Source organism: Aulonocara sp. 'chitande type north' Nkhata Bay, linkage group LG15, assembly GCF_057382095.1.
Source record: "Aulonocara sp. 'chitande type north' Nkhata Bay isolate Kocher_YH1m ecotype deep benthic linkage group LG15, A_spYH_male_GT1.1, whole genome shotgun sequence".
NCBI lineage: Eukaryota > Metazoa > Chordata > Actinopteri > Cichliformes > Cichlidae > Aulonocara > Aulonocara sp. 'chitande type north' Nkhata Bay.
In genome coordinates this window covers 19117061-19140935 of record NC_141358.1, presented here as the reverse complement: position 1 = coordinate 19140935, position 23875 = coordinate 19117061, and the positions used below count along the sequence as shown (strand labels likewise).

At 44.5% G+C, this 23875-nt stretch overlaps 1 protein-coding gene across 1 annotated transcript; it reads right to left on the bottom strand.

The window, feature by feature from the left end:
• Positions 1-1007: 1007 nt before the first annotated feature.
• Positions 1008-15098, bottom strand: LOC147312924 (dihydropyrimidinase-related protein 5-like). Its single transcript, XM_086264832.1, has 11 exons — positions 14928-15098; positions 7021-7200; positions 6870-6938; positions 6371-6415; positions 6212-6287; positions 5964-6120; positions 5683-5824; positions 4870-5012; positions 4563-4770; positions 3650-3827; positions 1008-3558 (listed from the first exon to the last, which is right to left on the bottom strand). Exons 1-11 carry the CDS (start codon positions 15075-15077, stop codon positions 3473-3475), a joined length of 1434 nt encoding a protein of 477 aa, XP_086120958.1. The 5' UTR covers positions 15078-15098; the 3' UTR covers positions 1008-3472.
• Positions 15099-23875: the final 8777 nt, after the last annotated feature.

The following is a 23875-nucleotide window of genomic DNA, read 5'->3' as shown; positions in this document are numbered from 1 at the left end:
GGAGAACATGGTGATGCAGCATTACTTCAACACTAAGAATCAGAGTACTTCCAAGTCAAAAACAGTAAATTTACCCAGAAATAAAAACAAATATTTTGCCTTTTCATGAGCCTTCACCAGTTGAACAAATGTTATCTAAAATGGGACGTTAATGTTCAGGTGAGTCTGTGTTGTATCTGACTCTAATGTCAGTGCTGTTACCATGGCAGTATACAATTCAGACAGACATACGGATAAAACAAACGAAAAAATAATAAAATGGTTTTGTTGTACCCGTCACAGTAGGCGTCTGTAGAAAACACCCACCAAGCAGACAGCCATGGACGTTTTCATGGATAAGTCTGGTTGGACAGCCATGGCCTTTATATTTCACAATGTTACAAACACTTAAATTTCAACAATTAAATAATTTTACCACTGAGCATGACACACAACCAACATGTATTCAGACATTAAGGCTAGAAGCGAAAAGTGAAAGTATACAAACTTGTCTTTTTGTTGACGTTTGGTTGTGAGATGAATGTGATCAGACAGCCACACAACGGGTAGATTAACTAGTATTACTGGATGCCATTTCTACGTATCTCCAGTGTTTCTGTTCCAGTGTGTTGCATGCTGACCCCATCAGTTATTGTTCACACATACTTGGATGGCACTGTGCTGCAGCAGTTAGTAAGAAGGGTGTAGATACAAATCTGCTGCTCACTGGAGGATTTTTCAGGAAGTTATGAGGAAAATTCTTCTTTTCTGGGTGAGGATTCCTGTCACATGTTATGTCACAGCAGGTAGAACTAAAAGACTAAATATAGACCCATACTTTGACTCTGTGTGCACTTGAAGACAATCTGCCTTGAGCTCTGTCCTCTGAAGCACATTTGTGGTTATTGAAGTAACTTCAGGTAATTTATACTGCACATCTGGAGGAGACAGTGCTCCAGTTAAGAGATCAATAAGTTGAGATCAACAACTCCTAAAACATTCACATAAAAAACAACACATGACCCAGATTTGTCCTTTTTTCTCACTTTATTCTTTTGCTGTTATTCTTGTGGTAAGAAACAAGCAGCCACTTACAGATTCAACACGTTCACTTCCCAACACAATGAAAATCTACAAACACGCACAGCCACTGAGCCGCCACGGCGCCTTCAGGACAACAAAACCATCCAACAGTAAAACAACGCCGTCGTCGTAGGTAATTGTAGAAAAACAGCACCAGTTTGTGTGAAGCTGCGGTGATCGGAGGGAGCTTCACTCCTCCTCCTCACCTGTTCATGTGGTGCTCTTCATGCATGGGTGTCGGTGTGGCACAGGTGATTCACGTTGGCACATTTGAACAGGAATAGAAAAACAAACATCCTAAATATATAGAGTGCACGGACAACAAGACGTGATCATGTATAAATATAATACTGGTAGGCAGGAATGAGAGGATCAGTAGTGGTTTATCGTCAGCCTGTGCAGCTCAATCGTCCTGCTCTGTGGAGACTCACTGCTCTGGAAACATCTCGCTGTATGTTCCTACAGCTGGTCCACGACGTGCCTCTCAGTCTCAGCAACACTCTTTGATTTCTGCTCACTCTGAGGTCTCAGTTATTTGGTGTGTGTTCAGACTGCAGTGTGAAAAGTGTGCAAAGGCTCGTTAGTATGCACAGAAAATATTCAGTGAGCTGACACACAACATAATCCAAAATGTGCCCTTTACTTGTTTGCCTCAAAGAGTCACAACGGTAGCTTTTCTTGTACCTGACGTTTCTCACTAAGAAGCTGCCCTTACTATCATTTTTCCTACTATTAACGTATCCTTTATTATTACTGTGTACTACAGAGCGTCTGTGCTGGAGCTCACGGTCTAATAAAAAGAGAAAGTCAGAGTCAGAGCCACAGAGAGCATCCTGCTGCTCTAACAGAGCCTTAAATGCTTGAAAATAGACTCAAGTTTGAGTCATGTTCAGACGCTGGTTTAATCATTTATTTGAACCTGCGACCCAGAGAGCAATAAGAGTCGCAGAAAGGCTGTAGGATGTACTGACGGACTCATGTTTACAGGACATAAATAGAGAGTAACTGCAGCTTTGTAAGTCAAGAGTCACGTCCTGGAGTAAATGAGTATTTTTTAAGTTTTCTCCACACCTTCATGTTCTGTGTTTAACCCTCAAGCGACCGAGACGTTTCAGTGACTGAATCACCGGACTGGACTCGGCCACTATTAAAAAAACCTTTGAATAACCTGTATGATCAAGTCATGATCATATATTTTATTAAAGAGAGCTTTTTGTTAATAGTGGATCTATTTGTGTTTATCATGCCTCTACTGTTTCTGCCATGTATGAGATATTACTTTACATCACAGGTTCACAGGGAGAAAAAAAGGGATGTTGGGTCAGATTCCCTGGGCAGCTGGAGCCTTTCTGTGTGGTTTGCATGTTCTCCCTGTGCCTGTGTGGGCTTCCTCCCACAGTCAAAGACATGGATGTTACATTAATTGATGATTTTTAAATCAAAGCCTTTAATGTTAAAAAATATCATTATCCTCAGCGCACCCATTTCTGTAAAAAAATATATAAATAAAAAGTTGGAAGGAAACATTTTCATAATTAAAAAATACAACAAGGTCACACATAAATGACTCCACTCAGTCACTCGAAGGTTAAATAACATGTTTTTGTTCCCTTCATGCACTCTGTGAGCTCTACAGACACCCCTGAGACGAGGACAGTGGACCAGGTTTGGGGCCAAAGTTATAATCCCAGCTAAGCTCACAGGCTGAGTTCTTCAATAACTGCGGGTGAGGTGGGAATGTTTCTGGGACATGTGACCGAGTCAGAGGCAGTGAGAGCGCGGGGATGTTCAGAGAGTGTATCTTTACGAGGACACGGTGTTTGAAGCAGTTGGATTTCATCACCACATGGCGCAGTTCATCAAAAACAAAAACACTGTTTGAGGAACCCACGATGCAGCGGGACGCCGAGTGGGCGGTGTAACCACAAACAGGACCCACACACATCTTCACATGAGTCTAAAGCTATGGTGTCTACAGTGTACGTCTGTGTGTGTGTGTGTGTGCATGTGTGTGAGAGACGGGGGTGTAATAGATACAGTTTTAAATAATTCGGTCGACATCACTTCAGTTCTAACCATCAAAAACTGTACTGGTTTTGACATTTCACAGTTTACGATACAGGTAGGGTGATAATGAGCGGACTTTATCAGAGTTAGTATGATCAGCTCGATTTTGGCAGAACAATTTAAATCCAGAGACAGCCCTTCGATCAGAGCAGTCGCTCCAATTAAGACACAGATTAGAATCTCTGATCATCGGCGTTTCGTCACCAATCACAGACGCGTGCTTGAAATTTTTTTGCCATCTTTACTTTTTATCCTGTGATTGAAAATCAGTGCAGTTTTTCTGGTTGTTCAGAAATGTACAAAAAAACGGCGGCTCGGACGGATGAAGCTCCTACACCAGCGGTTACCAGATACCACTGGAGCGGCCGCCGGGAGGGGCCAGGATCCGAGCCGAGGACCTCTTCGGGATGTGGTCGTCGACCTGAGACCCTGAAAGGAAAAACACGTACGGACTATTAAATTTGATCGAGGACTTCGGTGTAACGTCACCATAATCAAGGACGATTTTATTAGAGCTCACCTGAGAGGCTGAAAGAGGACTCGTGAAGGTCTCGGATTCCGGAGTGCACTCGACCGCAGGCTTTGTTGGGCGTCTCTCCATCTATGGGGCCCAAACCGAGTTCCTTCTTCATGGTGTTCGCAACCTTGGCCACATCACCAGAGTACGGATCCCTGTCCACCCCTTTGTAAGCCTGAGTCTGAAACACGATGAGGTGAGAGGTAAGATTAGGATGTTTAGCCATTTTAAACCTAATAATAACAGCCAGTTGAGCTGCTGCTGTAAGATTGATACTGATTAATATTTGTTACATGTAAGTAACCAAGTTAAATTCCACTGAAGAAACACAAAATTAAAACAAGGTGTGAAAAAAAATGGAATTAAAATAAAAGCTAGACTAGAAAAAATAAAAAGATCTTGTGCACTCACAAAAATCATTAAAATGAAATAAAAACAAAAACTAAAAGGCACAAGTACTTTTATTTGTACTAAAACATGTGTTCTGAAACTATAAATGAACATACTCACTCTGTAAACTACCTGAAATTGAACTGAACCGTAAATATAAGTTCTTATAAAAACAGTTTCTGTACTTTTGTGACAAGTTTTTTAAATAAATTGAGATAAAAAGGTCTAAAAGCAAACAGAGTAGAGAGGCTGGGATGGGGGGCTTTCACAGACAGGGGCAGCAGCAGGAAAACACACTGCTGGCTTCCACAGGGAGCATTAAATCCTTTATATGGGCTGTCAGATCGGTGGAGTCAGTCACATCATGATGGGAGTGTTTGTGGCAGGTTTGCTGTCAGCTGACACAGCAGAGCTCAGCCTGGATCTTGCTGTCCTGCCCTGGAGTTTTAATTATCAGTGGAAACACTCACAACACAAAGAGGCAGGTTTGGAATCAGTGTTAATAACGTGATGACAGTGAACACACCTTTTCCCTCTGCACCATCTTCTTGTAGAGGTAGTCGGGGAAAGTACGCTGCGGGTAGAACTTTCCGGACCCCTCGGCGCACATGAACACGCCGTTCTCACACACCAAACGCCCCCGGCTGATGGTGACCAGAGGGACGCCGTGGCAACGCATCCCTTCGTACAGGTTGAAGTCTCCGCCCTGCACCTGAGTGCTCACAGAGATTGTCCTGCACACACACACACACAGAAAGTGATGGATGTGTGTCCCTATGCTTCGGGCTGAGTCCAGTAATAAAGGCGATTCCTGTTTATTTACAGCTGTGTACCTTGTTGCATCTGGATCCCAGACCACCACGTCAGCATCAGCCCCGGGGATGATGCGGCCTTTGCGCGGGTACAGGTTGTAGATCTTTGCAGCGTTGGAGCTCGTCACCGCCACAAAACGATTCTCATCCATTTTCCCTGTAACCTTAAAAATACAGAAAGCCCCTCCGATCATACAAAACATCTTTATTTCTGTCGCTACTGTGGTAGACCATGATGTCATTCAGCTGCTTCCCCAGAGAGAATCTCATCCCAGTATTGGACAAACTCCAACTCCAGGTCTTGGATGGTGCTCTGGAGATCAGCTGAGAGCTGCATGGCCACTCTAGCTAGAGCAGAAGATCTATTTCATGTGCTGGTAAAGTGGTCTTTCTCATAGAGGCTTCAGAGCAGAACATGGACATCCATCACCAGCTGCAGTTCAAGATGGCGTAGTATGAGTTCATTCACTGGAGAAATACTTAATTTTTATTGCAAATAGCTGGAAATAAAACTGAGCAATCTCTCAGACTGTTGAGTTTGTGGAGTAGAGGAAATATCTTGGCACAGTAACTGATACAAGCTTTGAGCCTCATGTGGATGCTAATGGTAGAAGATATCGCCAGTGCTTGTCATATTATGATAAGCTTCAAACTGTTTTATAAACAGAAACAAAACTTAATGAGTAAGTTTTATTTCTGTTTAACTGCAGAAAACTAAGACTTACCAACATGGTGTCAAAACAGAACTTCCACATCCACTGGTTGTGGATGATAAATTGTGTGGTTCATGGCTGATCTCAGGTTTTTATGTGTGCGTTTGACGTGTGTACGTACCACTCCTCTCTCCCAAATGACGCTCATCCTGTCCTGGACTCCAGGCACTCCATGAGGGATCTTGGTGAAGTCCTCTTTGCCCAAAGCTCTCTGCTTGGTGCTGAACGGACGGTGCTCTGATGCCACCACGCTCAGATTGTCACTGAAACAGGAAACAGGATATCCACGTTTAGTTTAGAGGAGCGTTTTTATCCACGGCACCTTTGCCGGTCACTGAGCTGCTGTTGCGATCAGTTTACTCGAAGCAGTACAGCATGCTGATGTGAGTGCAGCACACATACTTGCCCAGCAGGCCCATGAGGTAGCTGGGTGTGTTTGGGTCGAGGCGGAGCGGAGGGACGATGACATGGGCGGCGGCATGAGCCCAATCCTGGTGGTAATACTGCATCCCATTCAACACTGCGTGAGCAACTGTAGTCTCCCCGTGGACCACCTTACCTGAAATTATAAAAAGTGAAGAAAAGTCAGCTTTCATCCTCTCCATCGTCACGGTGACTGTTAGTTTGTCTTCATCGGGCAGTAAGCTCACCCTGCATCTTAGCAGCAGCGATCATATCACCAGCAGACATACTGGACACATTTACCAGGTAGATTGGGCAGCGAGCCTGTGGTCACACAAAAGATTTTAATCAGTCCTTTAATTACTTATCAATAACTGCACACAGACTGGATATTAAAATGTTTTTACCCTGTTGGCGATGGTGATGGCTCTGTGAGTGGCCTCAGACTCCAGCTGCAGACAAGAAGACAGAGTAAAATCACAAAATAACAACTTTAATAAATAAACATTTTAATATTTATTGCAAATATCTTACAAAAAAAAAGTTCAAGGCCACAATGATTACTTGTTTGTTTTACATCTATAGGAAAGATCCCTAAACATACCTTCCTAATATTCAAAATTAGGTTTTATCAGCATTTCAAGGGAACATCAAGGAAAAAAGTTTTATTTTCCACTGTTATGTTTTAGACTTTTATCAGTGCTTTTTCACACATCAGCCACATTCACATAGTCCCATATTAGTCTAATATCACGCCCGCTCACACTCTAATGGATGTGTTGGGCGTAAGTCCAAGTGTTCAGTGCCACTGTAGACTGCAGGAGCAGATTGATCCTCTGACCTTTAGATTAGGATACGACCACTACCTCCTGAAACCTCCCACCCCTCTGTCCACTGCATATTTACCTCCTCTGGTCGACTGATCTCTATTCCCTCCGGCCCACTGATGCCCAAATCCAGAGCCTCTTTGGCACCCTAACAACACAAACACATTCATTTTAAAACAGGTTTGTGATTTCACTTTGACGTCAAAGGAAAAAAAAAATTGTCTTTGCACCTCGGCCACCAGCTCTCCGTTTTCAGCGTGGACTCGGGCAATGGCACCGATGTCCTTACAGGTCTGCAGAGTCTGGTAGAGCTCTGAATCCCGCAGCATCATCATGTCTTTGTAGGCCATGAACATCTGGAAGGAGTTCACTCCATGTTCCCTCACCAGGGTGTCCATCTCATTACGCACCTAAGGACGATTCAGAGGTCTCAGGGTGAGCAGTCATGTTTCTGGATTACAGTTCAGTGCTTGCAAAGCTTCAGCTTATATATGTAAAGGCAGCTAGTGCATCGGGCATTGGGACTGTGAGCATGGAGTAAAAGAGAAACTCTGTGTGTGTGTGTGTGTGTGTGTGTGTGTGTGTGTGTGTGTGTGTGTGTGTGTGTGTGTGTGTTTGTTTTGTGGGGCATGAAATGAGCTTGGAAACCTGCCACAATGAGATCACACTGCCTTTACACTGGTGACTATAACAGCCCCGCTGAGAAGAATCCATTTCATTCATTCAAACAGCAGTAAAAGGAAACTAGACAGTTTAGTGTTTAAAATGCTGAACTGTGCTGCGGTGAATGGGCCATAAAGGTCACGTCATAGTCATGATGGAGTATTGATGAAAGGAGCAAAACTACTTCCTTCCATAATGATTAATCTACTTTTACAGCTCATGACAGTTTGAGTATTTTTTATCATTATTATTATTATTCTCTCCTGTTATTGTTTCTCTCTGCAGTGTTTCCTTGTCTGTGGACCCGGCCTCGGTGTCTTTGTTTCCTTTTCTCTGACACCTTGTTTAGTGTTAATCAGGATTTATACATTTGGGTTAATTTATGCTGTAGATCATCCACTGTATGGTAAAGCCCTCTGAAAAAGCTATGCTGTAACATCACTTCCACTAGAACTGCAACCACATCGTGCTGATGCAGCGTTTTAGTGACTAGCTCAATTTCTCCTACATATTTTCAGCTACCTCTGTCATCATTGTCCAAATCAATTCAAAGAGAGAAACTTTCTGCCAACTATTCTTTTGGTGATGATGGTTTTGGACACTAGGATAGACATAGACTACCATGCAGACTCGACATAGATTCAAAGTATAAATAAGTATAAATAAAAGTATAAATTAAGACTTCATGTCCTTGTTTTACTTTGATAGTCAGTTTTCTCTCTTGTGTTGTGTTAGTTTGATTTTCTTTTCTTTTGCCCTCCTTTATTATTATCTGCGCCGCCCTGCTTGTTTTCACTGGTGTTCAGCTTGTCTTTGTGTAGTGTTACGACCAGTGTTGGTCAAGTTACTTGAAAAAAGTAATCAGTAACTAATTACTGATTACTTCCCCAAAAATGTAATCCTGTTACTTTACTGATTACTTATTTTCAAAAGTAATTAATTACTTAGTTACTTAGTTACTTTTTAAAAACACGATTTACAACCTGAAGAGGTGATAAAGCGATAGATCTTTCAGCCCAATTCTACTTTTTCTACATAATCCATCACACAAAATGTAATCAAATGGAAAAGTCTGTTTTTTTTTTTAACTTGTTTTATCAGTTTTAATCTTTTAACTTTATGCATCAAGCAAAAATTTAATTATATGCAACATTCTCTGACTTGAATAAATTAGTTTAACATTTAAAGAGATTTAAATTCCCGGTGTAAAATATTACCAAAGTTTACCATAAGGCAGCATAGAAAGTATTTACTTGCTTTCAGGTTTTATTCAAATGTTAGTCTTTTCAGTTGTTTCCCCACTTTTTTCCTGTTTCAAAATCAAACACCAGTTTGTGAGAAGATTATCTTCTTTTTTTAACAGGCACATAAAGTTTTACATTGGAATTGGCTAATTTGTCAATTGTTTGTTACAAATGTTCGTATTTTAATATTCAAAAATGTTTTTGCCCAAAACATATGTGCACTATATGTCAGTAAAAATACTATGCAAATATTGCTGTCCTTGAATGCTGAGTAAATCAGAATCAGAATCAGAATCAGAATCAGAATACTTTATTGATCCCTGGGGGAAATTATTTTTTGTTACAGTGCTCCATTTTAAACCAACATTAAGACAAGACAGACAATACGCTAACTAAGAATAGTACAATATATACATATATATACATACATACATACATAAGTCACTTATAAATAAATATTTGGAAAAGAAACATGTGTAGTTGTAGCAGCAAACAGTGTGTTAAGTGGATGCGTTGTACAGGGAGATGGCCACAGGCAGGAATGATTTCCTGTGTCGTTCAGTGGTGCTTTTCGGTAATCTCAGTCTCTCACTGAACGAGCTCCTGTGACTGACCAACATGTCATGGAGTGGGTGGGAGGTGTTATCCAACATTGTCTTTATCTTGGACAGCATCCGCCTCTCCGACACCACCTTGAGGGAGTCCAGCTCCATCCCCACAACATTGCTGGCCTTACGGATCAGTTTATTAAGTCTGTTGGCATCTGCGACCCTCAGCCTGCTCCCCCAGCATGCAACAGCATAGAGGATCGCACTGGCCACCACAGACTCATAGAAAATCCTCAGCATTTTCTGGCAGATGTTGAAGGACCTCAGTCGCCTCAAAAAATAGAGACGACTCTGGCCCTTCCTGTAAAGTGCTGTGGTGTTTTTAGCCCAGTCCAGTTTATTGTCAATGTGTACTCCAAGGTATTTATAGTCCTCCACAATGTCAACACTGACCCCCTGGATTGAAACAGGGGTCAAGTGTTTCCTGGTCTTCCTGAAGTCCACGATCAGTTCCTTGGTCTTTGCCACGTTGAGCTGCAGATGATTCTGCTCACACCACGTGACAAAGGAGTCGACCACAGCCCGGTACTCTGTCTCATCATCCCTGCTGATGCATCCAACCACCGCAGAGTCATCAGAAAACTTCTGAAGATGGCAGGTCTCTGTGCAGTGGCTGAAGTCTGTGGTGTAGAGGGTGAAGAGGAAGGGGGAGAGGACAGTCCCCTGTGGTGCCCCTGTGTTGCTAATCACCTTGTCAGACACACACTGTGGGAGACGTACATATTGTGGTCTTCCTGTCAGGTAATCAACAATCCAGGACACCAGAGAAGCATCCACCTGCATCGCTGCTAACTTATCACCCAGGAGGGTCGGCCTGATGGTGTTGAAAGCACTGGAAAAGTCAAAAAACATGACCCTCACAGTGCTCGCCGGCTGGTCCAGATGGGTGTAGACACGATTGAGCAGGTAGATGATGGCGTCCTCTGTTCCGAGACGAGGCTGATAAGCGAACTGAAGGGGATCCAGATGTGGTCTTACTATGGGTCGCAGCTGGTCCAGGATGAGCCTTTCCAGGGTCTTCATGATGTGGGAGGTCAGTGCCACGGGCCTGTAATCCTGGGGGCCACTGGGACGAGGCGTCTTTGGTACAGGGACGAGGCATGATGTCTTCCACATCACCGGGACCCTCTGCAGACTCAGACTCAGCATAAACAGTTTATGAAAGACTCCACACAGCTGGGGGGCACAGGTCTTGAGGACAAGGGGACTCACTCCGTCTGGTCCAGCAGACTTGCCTGAGTGAAGTCTCCTCATTTGCATCTCAACCTGGTATTGAGTGAAGGTGATGGGTGGGGGAGGGGTGTCAGGAATCTCACAGGAGGCAACATGTGAAGAGAGAGGCTGGCACAGTGGTGTGGCTCTGGATTCCAGGCTGACTGCAGGTGAGGTTGTGGGGGTGGGAGCAGACACTGTGGTGTCGAATCTATTGAAAAACAGATTCAACTCGTCGGCTCTATTCTCACCTCCCTCAGCTCCCCTGCTGTTGGTTGGCCTGAATCCAGTGATGGTCTTCATGCCCCTCCACACCTCTCTCATGCTGTTCTGCTGGAGTTTCCACTCCAGCTTCCTCCTGTAATTGTCCTTAGCCTCTCTGATCTTGTCCTTTAGTAACACCTGGATCTTCCTCACCTCCTCTTTGTTGCCCCCTCTGAAAGCCCTCTTCTTGTTGTTGAGGAGGGCTTTGATGTCCTTAGTCACCCACGGCTTGTTATTTGGGTAACAATGAACAGTCTGAGCTGGAACAATGGAGTCGGTGCAGAAAGTTATGTAGTCTGTGATACACTCAGTAAGCCCATTGATGTCCTCGGCGTGAGGCTCACAGAGTGTTTCCCAGTCGGTCACCTCGAAACAGCCCTGTAGTTCCGCTATTGCCTCCTCTGACCACCTCCTAACAGTCCTGGTGGTCACAGGTTCCCTCCTCACAATTGGCACATAGCGGGGGGTGAGGTGAATCAGGTTATGATCTGACCTACCAAGTGGGGGGAGGGAGGAGGAGCTGTATGCATCCTTGACGTTAGCATACAGTAAGTCTAAAGTTTTCTCTCCCCTGGTGGGACAGTCCACATATTGTTTGAATGTTGGTAGTGTATTGTCCAGTGATACATGGTTGAAGTCACCCGAGATCACAATAAAGGCACTCGGGTGCTGAGTCTGTAGCCGAGCTATGGCAGAGTGGATAGTGTCACATGCAGCTGTGGGGTTAGCAGAGGGGGGAACATAAACAGCCACCAAGATGACGTGAGAGAATTCCCTGGGTAAATAATACGGCCTGAGTCCAACAGCACACAGTTCAGTGTCCGGGCAACAAATCCTTTCTTTGATTGTTATGTTGGCAGGGTTACACCACCGGTTGTTAACTAAAACAGCAAGCCCACCTCCTTTACGCTTACCACTAGCGATGCTGTCCCTGTCCGCCCGAACAGTGTGGAAGCCTTCCACGGAAGCATTCTCATCGGGAATGACCTGGTGCAGCCATGATTCGGTGAAACACATCAGGCTACACTCTCGGTATTCCCTCTGACTCCGTACCAGTGCTGAGAGCTCGTCGATTTTACTTGCCAACGATCGCACATTTCCCATCACGATAGACGGCAGACACGGTTTAAACCTCCTCCTCGCTTCGAGCCTCCGCTGTCTCACCGTCACCTTTTTTCTTCTCTTCTGTCCTTGACCTCTGCATCCCCGATGTGTTTTCCTCCAAATTTCAGCTGGTACTTCTGCGGGCACTTCTGCGGGCCTGGCCAGCGAGCCGGCCGGCATCAGGGCGATCAGCTGATCTCTGGAGTAAACAGTCCGTGCGTGTAGGAGATGTGCCGCGGTCCCGTTCCATGATAAAAGTAACAGTTCCACGGCCACCAGAAGAACAAAAACTCTCTCAATCCACATGATTGAGTAAGAGATAGAAAACGGAGGAAAATACAAGTCAGAAAAAAAAAGAATACGTAAGAAAAAAGAGCTAAACTAAGAGAAAAGCAGGAGCGACTGTAACAGGCTGCACGCTGGTTGGCGCATGCGCACTTATAAACACTGACAAAGCACTGATTGTATCTCTTGTACTTTATCAACACAGTATCTAACAACTTTGCACCGTAGTGGTTAAAATCTCATTCTAATAAGAGTTAAAAGCGCATTCGGTTATTAGGTTTATAGGATTATTGAATTATGGTTAACGGTTGGTAGAATTTTTTTTAAACATTATCTGCCAATTACATCTGCCATCCTTCCCCCCCCCCCCCCCCCCCCCCCAACAAAAATTTTCTAGACACGCCACTGATTGTTTCATGGGTATTTTTAGCCAGATACTGGCTCGCCCTTGTTTTTCTGCCTTTGTGTCCTCTCTCTTTACCACACACACCCTGAAATGTGTTAAGAAACATTGTGTTGACATTTTTTAAACAAGAATGACTACCAGTCAAAGCTTTCTGCTGGACAGGTGTTGTATTAAACCTCATTCTGGCATGAAATGTTTAACAATATGCAATGAGATTGGGCACATGCACAAAGTCAGCAGATGATGTAGGACAGACATTAAAGCCAAAGGCTGAATGAGGCACCTTGACTCATAGAATCTGCCTAATGTGCCCACTGAGCACGTGTGTTAACCCAGTTCTTGTGCGGGTTTAATCTAGGTCATTACCAGTGTTGGGACTAACGCGTTATTAAGTAACGCGTTACAGTAACTACGTTATTATTGTGGTAACGAGCACGGTAACTAGTTATTATGCCAAAATCAGGAACGCGTTAGTCGTTACTGGGATTTAGATAGGGTCGTTACTCGTTACTTCGTGTGGTGGCTATCGCGGAGCTTCCACAGATTCAGTAACATTAGCAAGTGGTGGAGGCCAGCAGGTGGATGAGAGAAAGCAACACGTTCTCGGGCTGGAGAAAGGGGACGCAGAAGGAAAAGAGACCCGAGGCGGCCGCCGGTCCAAGTGTGAACTGAACTTCAGGTAAGAAGTTATGACCTGCAGTCTCTCTGAGTCAGATATAAACCAAGTTTAGGTGGAGTTTATTTTCGTTATGCTGACTTTTTCCGTACTGCGTGCTAGCTAGCATGACGGAGTTTCTACACAGCTGGGTGTGTGCTATGAAGTTAATGATGTTGAACTTTATTTTGTTCATAAGTTATTAGAGTTGTCAACCGTCCCGTCTGGTATTCAGAGAAAATATTACGCGTTTCTTATTGAGGTGAAAAGGAACAGTTTGTCCCGTAATTCAGCTACAATGAAAAAGGCACAAAGCTGGAGTTATTCTGTGTCTTTGCTGCACAGCTGCCTCTTCTTCTCTCTTTCTCCCCCCTCCCTCTCCCGTTTCTACTTCAATCATGAAACTGATCAATGATCAGCTGATCGGCTCTCTTGTTTGTTTATCGCCCACTTTGCGCCGAAAGAGGAAACCAGCGGATGTCGCGCTAAACAACAGCAGCACGTTTAAGCTTGATCAGCTGTTGTTAGAATTTATTTAATATTAATTTCTAGTATCAGCTGATGTTCGCTGGAGCCACAGCTGCAAAAAAGCTGCTGGTCATGATGTCGGTTTGTATATCTGGTGAGAGGGAAACATGAAGATGAAACCAGGAGATGTCCTTACTGGATCATCAGAGCTGTAATGGAGAAACAGGTTTACCTTTTAGGTGACATAAATGAGTTGAAGGGAAGTTATGAACTGTTTCTGAGAGACAAATAACACCAGGATCCTTTTTTAGGTAGCTGACAGCTGGTAACTGTGCAGGGGCGGATCTAGCAAAGTTTTGCCAGGGGGGCCAGGTAGGGCATTAACAGGGAGAGGTGGGCACAAAGAAATACTTTTCTATCTTATTCTCATTTAAAATGTCTAGCTTTTAAAAAATAATTATCTGAATCTTACAACAAACGATTGATAGATTGATGCATATATACCATCAAAACAGTGTACATCACTGTCACAACAGTGTTTGTTTTCATTCAAAGGCTTTATAATTTTTCCTATAATGGTGGGCCGGTCTCTAGTCAAAATGTCCGGGCCAATTTTCTGTCCCAGTCCAGCCATGTATGCAGCTCATCTGCAGTCTGGTGTTACCAACATCTTCCTATTCAGAAGGCAGAATTTCCGAGTTCTGAGTACAATCGAAAGCACCACGACTGCAGTTTTTGTGTTGGATGTAAAAGGCGCACATGACGCTGTGACGTAGGCTAGAATCATGGCAGCAGTCAATGATGGTCCAGGCGTGGGATTTCTCTCGTGGAAATATGCACATTATCTTTTCCTTTCTATTGGTAGGTGGCACAGTGCACTTGTGGCAAGTAAGCAAGCTAGAAGACTGGCAAAGTTATGGAAGCAACACATTAACAAGAGAATTCTGAGTAAAACCAAAGTTACTTTCCCTAGTAACTAGTTACTTTGAAAGTAACGAGTAACTTGAAGTAACTGAGTTACTTTTGAGAGAAGTAACTAGTAATGTAACTAAGTTACTATTTTAAAGTAACTTACCCAACACTGGTCATTACACATTTCACCCACAAACGGCTGGCTGCGTTATTATTCATTCAACGATGATAAACGCCAGAAGAGCACAAAAATAAATAATGATATATGCTACCAACGTGACTCCAAGCTCTTTGGTGGTACGTTTTTTAAATTTACCTTTGGTCCCCACCAGGTCAGCCCGACGTGCAGAGCGTAGTCGCAGCACGCCTTGGCATCGGCCAGAGCCCTGCACTTCTCGTAGGCGTCCAGCAGGGAGCAGTGTTGTTCAGGCAGAACCAGAGCCATCACCATGGTGGTACCACCCATCAGAGCCGCCTGGGTGAGGTAAGAGGGTGACCAGGGGTGACAGAGAGGGGGGCAGAATAAGAGAAAAGAAAGACTGATTAGAAAGAGGACAATAACACCAATGTCCAGCACAGACTCTGTTTGTCTGGTGACAATAGTCCTTCCTTATCAACTGTTCATCATATGCTCTGCTCTTTATTGATTGCACTGACTCTCTTGTAGCCACTGCTTCATTTTCCTTTCAGTGTTGTTCTCAGTCTAAATGCCCTTATTTAGTACTGTAATCACTGGTTTGCCCTCTCTATAGAAATATCTCAGCCTGACACAGAAAGAGAGATAAGACTTTTTAAAAGAACTTTAATTTTTCAATACTTGCACGTACAAACATGGGTGCTGTATAAATATACAGAACTTCTGTATATTCAGCAGGTACATGAAAACATTAAGTCAAATTGTAAGTCAAACAAAACAGATTCAATGAAGTGAAGCTGACGTTAATACAACAAGAATGTAAAAGAGATGCAAAAATGCAAAAGGCAAAATTAAAAAGGTAAATAATACATAAATAATAAAAGAATAAAAGCAATCATAGCATTATGGATGGATGGATGAACTGTTTTATAGAAATCAGTGAGTCTGGGAGCTTCTCCTTCTCAGGCAGGATGTTCTAAAGTTGACGGGCCCTCGCGGCAAAAACACGCTCACCTTTATATTTAAGTCTAGATTTTGAGGCAGCCAGAAGAGCTTTACCTGAAGAGCTGTAAACTGGTTCATATGAGGTCAACGTTCCCTGCGTTCACTGATTTGATGTGACAGTGTCTGCTAAAACCAGTCAAAAGCTCAGCTGCTGCAGTTTAAAGTACATGGAGGGGAGAGAGTGACTTGCCAGTGAGGAGGGAGTTGTGGAAGTCAAGTGTTTTTTCCTTCCAAGAGTGTGACAACATTGGTTTCATTAAGTTTTGACAAAAGGCTTCACATTAGTGTAGCTATACGTGTGAACGTCTTAATACTTCACAACCTCAAAAACTACAAACATCATCTTTCTGAATATGGCTCCTGCTGCTGAATGTGGCTCTCTCACATCTTCTCCATGGGAAAAAGAGAACTGGAGAAGATGAGAGATGAAATTACTAATTAAGGAGATGAGTGGGTGGAGAGGAAAGAAAGTTACAGATGGGGGAAAAAAAGAGAGGATGAGGAAACAACGATAGACTAGAAGAAGTGAAGGAAGCTGTGTGCAGTGACTCGTCTTCCTCGCTACAATGGTGAATGCACTTTTGTGTAACCATGACAGTGCTATCCCACTGAGGCAGGTTTGCAAAATCTGAGTATCAACAAAGACTGTCAAGCAGATAGTCCATTTCATGTGCACATACTTACACAAACTTCTCTTACTTTACCTTGAAACTGATCACATTCACATTCACTTCCTCTTACAATCATGAGCTCTTCACAATAAAACAGAATACTTGTTAAAATAAACCATAGATAATCAAAATGCTCTTTAAAACTTACTAAATACATATTATTATTATTAATTCCAAAATTTTTCTCAGTACTTTAAACATTAATATTTTTCATTTTAACATGGATTTCAAGGTTTTTAGTTCAACACATCTTAATAAATGGCAGTTTTAACCTGGTTACAAACAAATAAGTTGCTTAGTTGAAATGAATGAACCAGATAAGGAAAAGCAGAAAAATATAAAATTAAAAAATGAACTGAGTAAATCAATATGGTAAGGCATTATAAATCATAATTGCTTTTTAAAAAAATAATCTGTACTCATATGTATAATGTTGATGACAACATTGTTGATTTTTGTAAGCAATGTGAATATTTGTAAAAACAACAAAAAAACCCCAAACATTTAGAAATTGTGTAAATTTCCTGCACCTGTCATAGACGTCCACATGATGTCCAAAAACATTACCCAGTCCAAAGGTATCTGCTCTATAAAACTAGTAATATTTTGAAATTTCCTAGTGAGGTTGAATCACACCCTGGTCCTGTTCATAGCCTGTACATAGCTTGTACTCACTACAGCCTGTACATACTTATAGTTATAGAATATTCACAACATACCTCATACCGTGTATATTATAACATAATAGACCCATTTCTGTAAAATACTTACATATCTATATTATTGCTAATATATATTGTAATATATCTATATCACTGAAGCACTTCTGGATGGATGCAAACTGCATTTCGTTGCCCTGTACCTGTGCATTTGCAATGACAATAAAGTTGAATTCTATTCTATTCTAATATGTTCAGAATGTGCTGTATGGGAGCAGGGATGTGCAGAGCAGCAATTGTTAGCAGTCTAGAAACTATTTCCTGTGTCACAGACTCTGAGAGTGACTGTAAGAAATTGTCAGCTGCCACATTTTGTGGGAGCCTAAATTCAGTAAGAAACTTTATCAAAGGGTGTTCAGGGCGGAAATGTTGCTTCTTTCTGTAGCTGAACATTTTTAAAATCTTTTTGTGTTTAATCCTTGCATTCAGTGTGTGCCCCATTTGTTTTTCTCCATCTCTTTTCTCTATTAAAGGTGTTATGTTTTCAACCCACCAGGGTTCATGATGATTGTCTGCCAAGTTCATTAGTCGAGCGTGATTCATTGCTATTGGTATAAAGAGGTGAATAAACCTGGATAAAGCCATCTCAGGTACTAATTCCTTCTCTACCTTTCCCCACTGAACTGTCTCAATCTCTCTAATGAAATTGTCTTCATTAAAGTCAGTGTCTGACCTCTGAATGATTTTTTGGGGGGGTACCTTTCTTTCTCTTACATTGGCAATAACAAGATTATGATCACTACAGCCTGTGACAATTGGGGGTGGATGTTCAGGAGGTGTTTCACAAAGCTCATGAATATTTGTGTAGATGTGATCAATACATTTTCCAAACCTTGTAGGATAGTCCACAATCTGTTCTAGACCCATTGGATGAGTAAAACACGTAATTTTTTCTTTTAACGAAGAATTTGACAGCCAATCAATGTTAAAGTCACCCAGCAGGAAAATGTCTTTTTCTGGGTTTAACACTTGCTTTATTGATCTACATATTTTCTCAAGATACTCTGTTGTGGATTTTGGTGGTCTGTAACAACATCCGATTAAAACTGGTTTGGTATGTGGCAAGAAAATCTCAATCCAAATCATTTCTACGTCAGACAGATTTGGCAAATCTTTCTCAACTGGAATTTGGTCTCGAACATATAGAGCTACACCACCCCAAGCCCTTTTCCCATTACCATTATTTCTATCCTTTCTGTACAACTTGTAATTATTTATTTTCAGTTCAAAGTTTTTAACATTCTTGTCTAACTGAGTTTCAGTGAGAGCTAACACATGTATTTTATCACGTGTTAATATGTGATGAACGTCAGGAATCTTATTTCTAAGGCTGCGTATGTTCAGATGAGCTATACGCAAGTTTTCAGTTGTGGGATCTAAATTAGCCATGGCTTAAACAGAAGTCAGGTTCCTCTGAGGTCTTGGTTTGTCCTTCTGAGTAGATGATTCAGAGCTTTCCTCTTCCTCAGCTGTTGTTGGGACTGACTATCTGTGTTGTCCACTCCTGATCAATGCTCAGTCTGCAGTACAAACACAGCAGTTATTACAACAATGCGCTGAAACATTGTTAGATGAATGCTCGGATAAATCATCACCCAAGATCCGGAGAACCCAGGTAAACTAACCGGAAGGTTGTGTCGATTTTCAGAGACTTGAAGCTTGTCTTTCAGCTCTGGAGCTTCTATGGGTTTGGTTCAACTGGGGGGTAGAAATATTCTGGTTATTTGGAGATACATGTGGTGTATACATGAATACAAGTTTAAAATCCATCCATCCATCCATCTTCATCCGCTTTATCCGAGGCCGGGTCGCGGGGGCAGCAGCCTAAGCAAAGAGGCCCAGACCTCCCTCTCCCCAGCCACCTCCTCCAGCTTGTCCGGGGGAACACCAAGGCGTTCCCAGGCCAGCCGAGAGATATAATCTCTCCAGCGTGTCCTGGGTCTGCCCCGGGGCCTCCTCCCGGTGGGACATGCCTGGAACACCTCACCCAGGAGGCGCCCAGGGGGCATCCTTGTCAGATGCCCGAACCACCTCAGCTGGCTTCTTTCGATGTGGAGCAGCAGCTGCTCTACTCTGAGCCCCTCCCGGATGGCCGAACTTCTCACCCTATCTCTAAGGGAGAGGCCAGCCACCCTTCGGAGGAAGCTCATTTCTGCCGCTTGTATCCGCGATCTCGTTCTTTCGGTCACTACCCACAGCTCGTGGCCATAGGTGAGGGTAGGGACGTAGATCAACCGGTAAATTGAGAGCTTCGCTTTTACACTCAGCTCCCTCTTCACCACGACGGACCGGTGCAGCGTCCGCATTACTGCAGCTGCAGCCCCAATCCGTCTGTCGATCTCCGGCTCCCTTCTCCCATCACTCGCGAACAAGACCCCGAGATACTTGAACTCCTCCACTTGGGGCAGGAACTCATCCCCGACCCGGAGTGGGCACTCCACCCTTTTCCGGCTGAGAACCATGGCCTCAGATTTGGAGGTGCTGATCCTCATTCCCGCTGCTTCACACTCGGCTGCGAACCGTTCCAGTGCGAGCTGGAGGCCCTCACCCGATGAAGCCAACAGAACCACATCATCCGCAAAAATCAGAGATGAGATTCTGAGGCCACCAAAGCGAAAGCCCTCCGCCACTTGGCTGCGCCTAGAAATCCTGTCCATAAAAATTATGAACAGAACCGGAGACAAAGGGCAGCCCTGGCGGAGCCCATCACCCACCGGGAACGAGTCCAACTTATTGCCGGCAATGCGAACCAAGCTCTTGCAACGGTTGTATAGGGATCGAATGGCCCGTAGCAATGGGCCAGACACCCCATACTCCCGCAACACCTCCCACAGGACACCCCGAGGGACACGGTCGAATGCCTTCTCCAAGTCCACAAAACACATGTAGACTGGTTGGGCAAACTCCCATGCACCCTCAAGTATCCTGGAGAGGATAAAGAGCTGGTCCAGTGTTCCGCGACCAGGACGAAAACCGCATTGTTCCTCCTGTATCCGAGGTTCGACTAGCGGACGAACTCTCCTTTCCAGCACCCTGGCATAGACTTTCCCAGGGAGGCTGAGGAGTGTGATCCCCCCTGTAGTTGGAACACACCCTCCGGTCCCCCTTCTTAAAGATGGGGACCACCACCCCGGTCTGCCAGTCCACAGGTACTGCCCCTGATCTCCACGCAACATTGCAGAGGCGTGTCAACCAGGACAGCCCTACAACGTCCAGAGCCTTCAGGAACTCGGGGCGGACCTCATCAACACCAGGGGCTCTGCCACCAAGGAGTTGTTTAACTGCCTCAGTGACCTCGCCCCCGGAAATTGGCGGGTCATTCCCCTCATCCCCAGACTCTGCTTCCTCCTCGGAAGACGTGTCAGTGGGATTAAGGAGGTCCTCGAAGTATTCCTTACACCGCCTGACAATTTTCTCAGTCGACGTCAGCAGCGCTCCGCCAGCACTATACACAGTGCAGGTAGAGCACCGCTTTCCCCTCCTGAGACGCCTGACGGTTTGCCAGAATCTCTTCGAGGCAGTTCGAAAGTCTTTTTCCATGGCCTCTCCGAACTCCTCCCACACCCGAGTTTTTGCTTCAGCCACTGCCCGAGCCACATTCCGCTTGGCCTGTCGATACCTGTCGGCTGCCTCCGGAGCCCCACAGGCTAACCAAGCCCGATAGGACTCCTTCTTCAGCCTGGTGGCTCCCTTCACCTCTGGTGTCCACCATTTGGTTCGGGGATTACCACCACGGCAGGCACCAACCACCTTGCGGCCGCAGCTCAATGCAGCAGCTTTGGCAATGGAGATGCTGAACATGGTCCATTCGGACTCAATGTCCCCAGTCTCCCTCGGAATGCTGTTGAAGCTCTGCCGGAGGTGTGCGTTGAAGATCTCGCGGACTGGGGCCTCTGCTAGACGTTCGCAGCACACCCTCACTACGCGTTTAGGTGCACCAGGTCTGTCCAGCGTCCTCCCCCGCCACCTGATCCAACTCACCACCAGGTGGTGATCAGTTGACAGCTCAGCCCCTCTCTTTACCCGAGTGTCCAGAACATATGGTCGCAGGTCTGGTGATACGATTACAAAATCGATCATCGACCTACGGCCTAGAGCATCCTGGTGCCACGTGCACTTATGGACACTCTTATGTTCGAACAGGGTGTTCGTTATGGCCAAACTGTGATTAGCACAGAAGTCCAATAACAAAGCACCGCTCGGGTTCAGATCAGGGAGGCCGTTCCTCCCAATCACGCCCCTCCAGGTCTCGCTGTCGTTACCCACGTGAGCATTGAAGTCTCCCAGCAGGACAACAGAGTCTCCAGGTGGAGCACCTTCCAGCACCCCCCCAGGGACTCTAAGAACGCTGGGTACTCCGAGCTGCCACTCGGCGCATAAGCGCAGATGACAGTCAGGACCCGTTCCCCGACCCTAAGGCGCAGGGAACAAACCCTCTCATCCACCGGGAAAAACCCCAACGTACCGGCAGCAAGCTGAGGGGATATTAGAATACCCACCCCAGCCCGCCGCCTCTCACCAGGGGCAACTCCAGACTGAGACAGAGTCCAGCCCCTCTCCAGGAGACTGGTTCCAGAGCCCAGGCAATGCGTAGAGGTGAGCCCGACTATATCTAGCCGGTACCTCTCAACCTCACGCACTAACTCAGGCTCCTTCCCCACCAGAGAGGTGACATTCCATGTCCCTATTGCCAGTATTGGCAGCCGGGGGTCAGTCCGCCAGGGCCTCCGCTCCTGGCCGCCACCCGGCACACAATGCACCCGACCCCTATGGCGCCTCCTGCGGGTGGTGGGCCTGCGGGAGGATGGGCCCATGTCTCCTCTTCGGGCTGTGCCCGGCCGGGCCCCATGGACTAAGGCCCGGCCACCAGACGCTCGCCCTCGGGCACCCTCCCCGGGCCTGGCTCCAGGGCGGGGCCCCGGTAACCCTATCCCGGGCAGGGTAAACTGTTCCCTCGATATTCTTTTCATAAGGGTCTTCTGAATCGCTCTTTGTCTGGTCCCTCACCCAGGACCAATTTGCCATGGGAGACCCTACCAGGGGGCAAAAGCCCCCAGACAACATAGCCCCTGGGATCCCTGGGACACACAAACCCCTCCACCACGATAAGGTAGCGATTCAAGGAGGAGGTTTAAAATCCTATATGATTAAATTATGAATTCTGCTGTTTTGTGTGTCTTTTCGTCGGATTTGTTTTTTACAGCTTACTTTTCAATTGTAACAACAAGAAATGAGCAGCTAGAATCAATCACATGACAATGAGTTATCTAAATGTTCAAACAAGCTATTGAAGCACATGAACAATAACAGTGGCTACATTCCTCTGAATAGAATGCAGCCATTTGGCTTAGTTGTTCTAGCATCCCTCCTTCTGATCTCTTCATTCATCAGTACTTTCTTTTGATTTATTTGCATCTTGCATAAAGCCAGTTTCCTGTAAGGTTCAATAAAGTTTTTGGAGTCATATACATGTATCATCTTATGGAGATGGAGAATAACTTGTGGAAATATGTCAAAGGGTTAATGACATAGCTTCAGTCTACATTAGGCCAAACAATGACCATTAAGTCGTGGACGTGAGAACCTTCACTTACTCAGTGATGTTTCTTCTACATGTTCTGAATTGCAGATGCGCAGACCTCTGCTGTGTTGCTTTCTCAGCCTCTTCACAGTGCCCAAACTCAGAGATTGGTTGGGATGGTGACAGAGTGATCCTGTGAGTCTGAACTGGATTTATCGATGAATGCTTTACCCAAGCTAAGAAAGCACAGAGGGTTTAGCTTAAAAGTCAATTTGTGAAAAGAGAAGAGTGAAACCAAATGTAAACAATGCCAGAAAGACCACAGATATAAAATCAAAGTATCTATCTCTATAACATGCATAGTTATTATTTATTATTATGATGGCAGAATGCTGTTTATCAGGTTTACATACGACACACTGATGTACAAACACTCGATAAGCTTCGAGAACATGATGCCCTAGTATGACACAGCATTATTCAGTGCTACACACAGTGCACAGATACATGGCACAAAACTAAATTGTTCCTCTAGATGTCACGTTTTCAGTGGGAGAAATGTTTTGTCACTTGGATGAGTGATGCAATGTTTCTCCCACTGAAAACTACATCTAGATGAACAGAATCAGCCTTTTGGGATTTACTTACCTGGATGATTGAGCATGCATTTTTAAGACAGGTAAAAAAAAACAACCCTATACTACATTTGATTATAAGGTTTTAAAAGGGCTGACAGCCCCAAAAGCTGTTCATTAAAATGTGCAGAGTGCAAAGCTTTACAAAAGGTATACTAATGCCTTTGATGAAGCTCTTACTCCAACAGTAAATATTCTCACACTAAGTTATTACAATCCTACACAATCTTCAAAGTCAAAAATAACTTTTTCTACTTATAAAACGTTTTGAACTGAATGAATGTTTTGATAGGTTTGACTCACCGGTTGAATGAACTTCACCTAAAAATGGCACAAAGGAGATTGGGTGTCCCCGCTCAGGTGCATCTGTGTTGCATCTGACTCAACCACAGGACATCTTTATATATCAGCTGATGATCTCAGTGCTGTCATGATGGCAGAATGCGGTTTATCAGGTTTACATACAACACACTGATGTGCCAACACCTTTGAAATGGAAAGGTGTGTCTGATGTTTGAGTTTTAGAAGACACGAGAGCACTTCCAAGTCAAAGCCAGTACTTCTACCCAGAAATAAA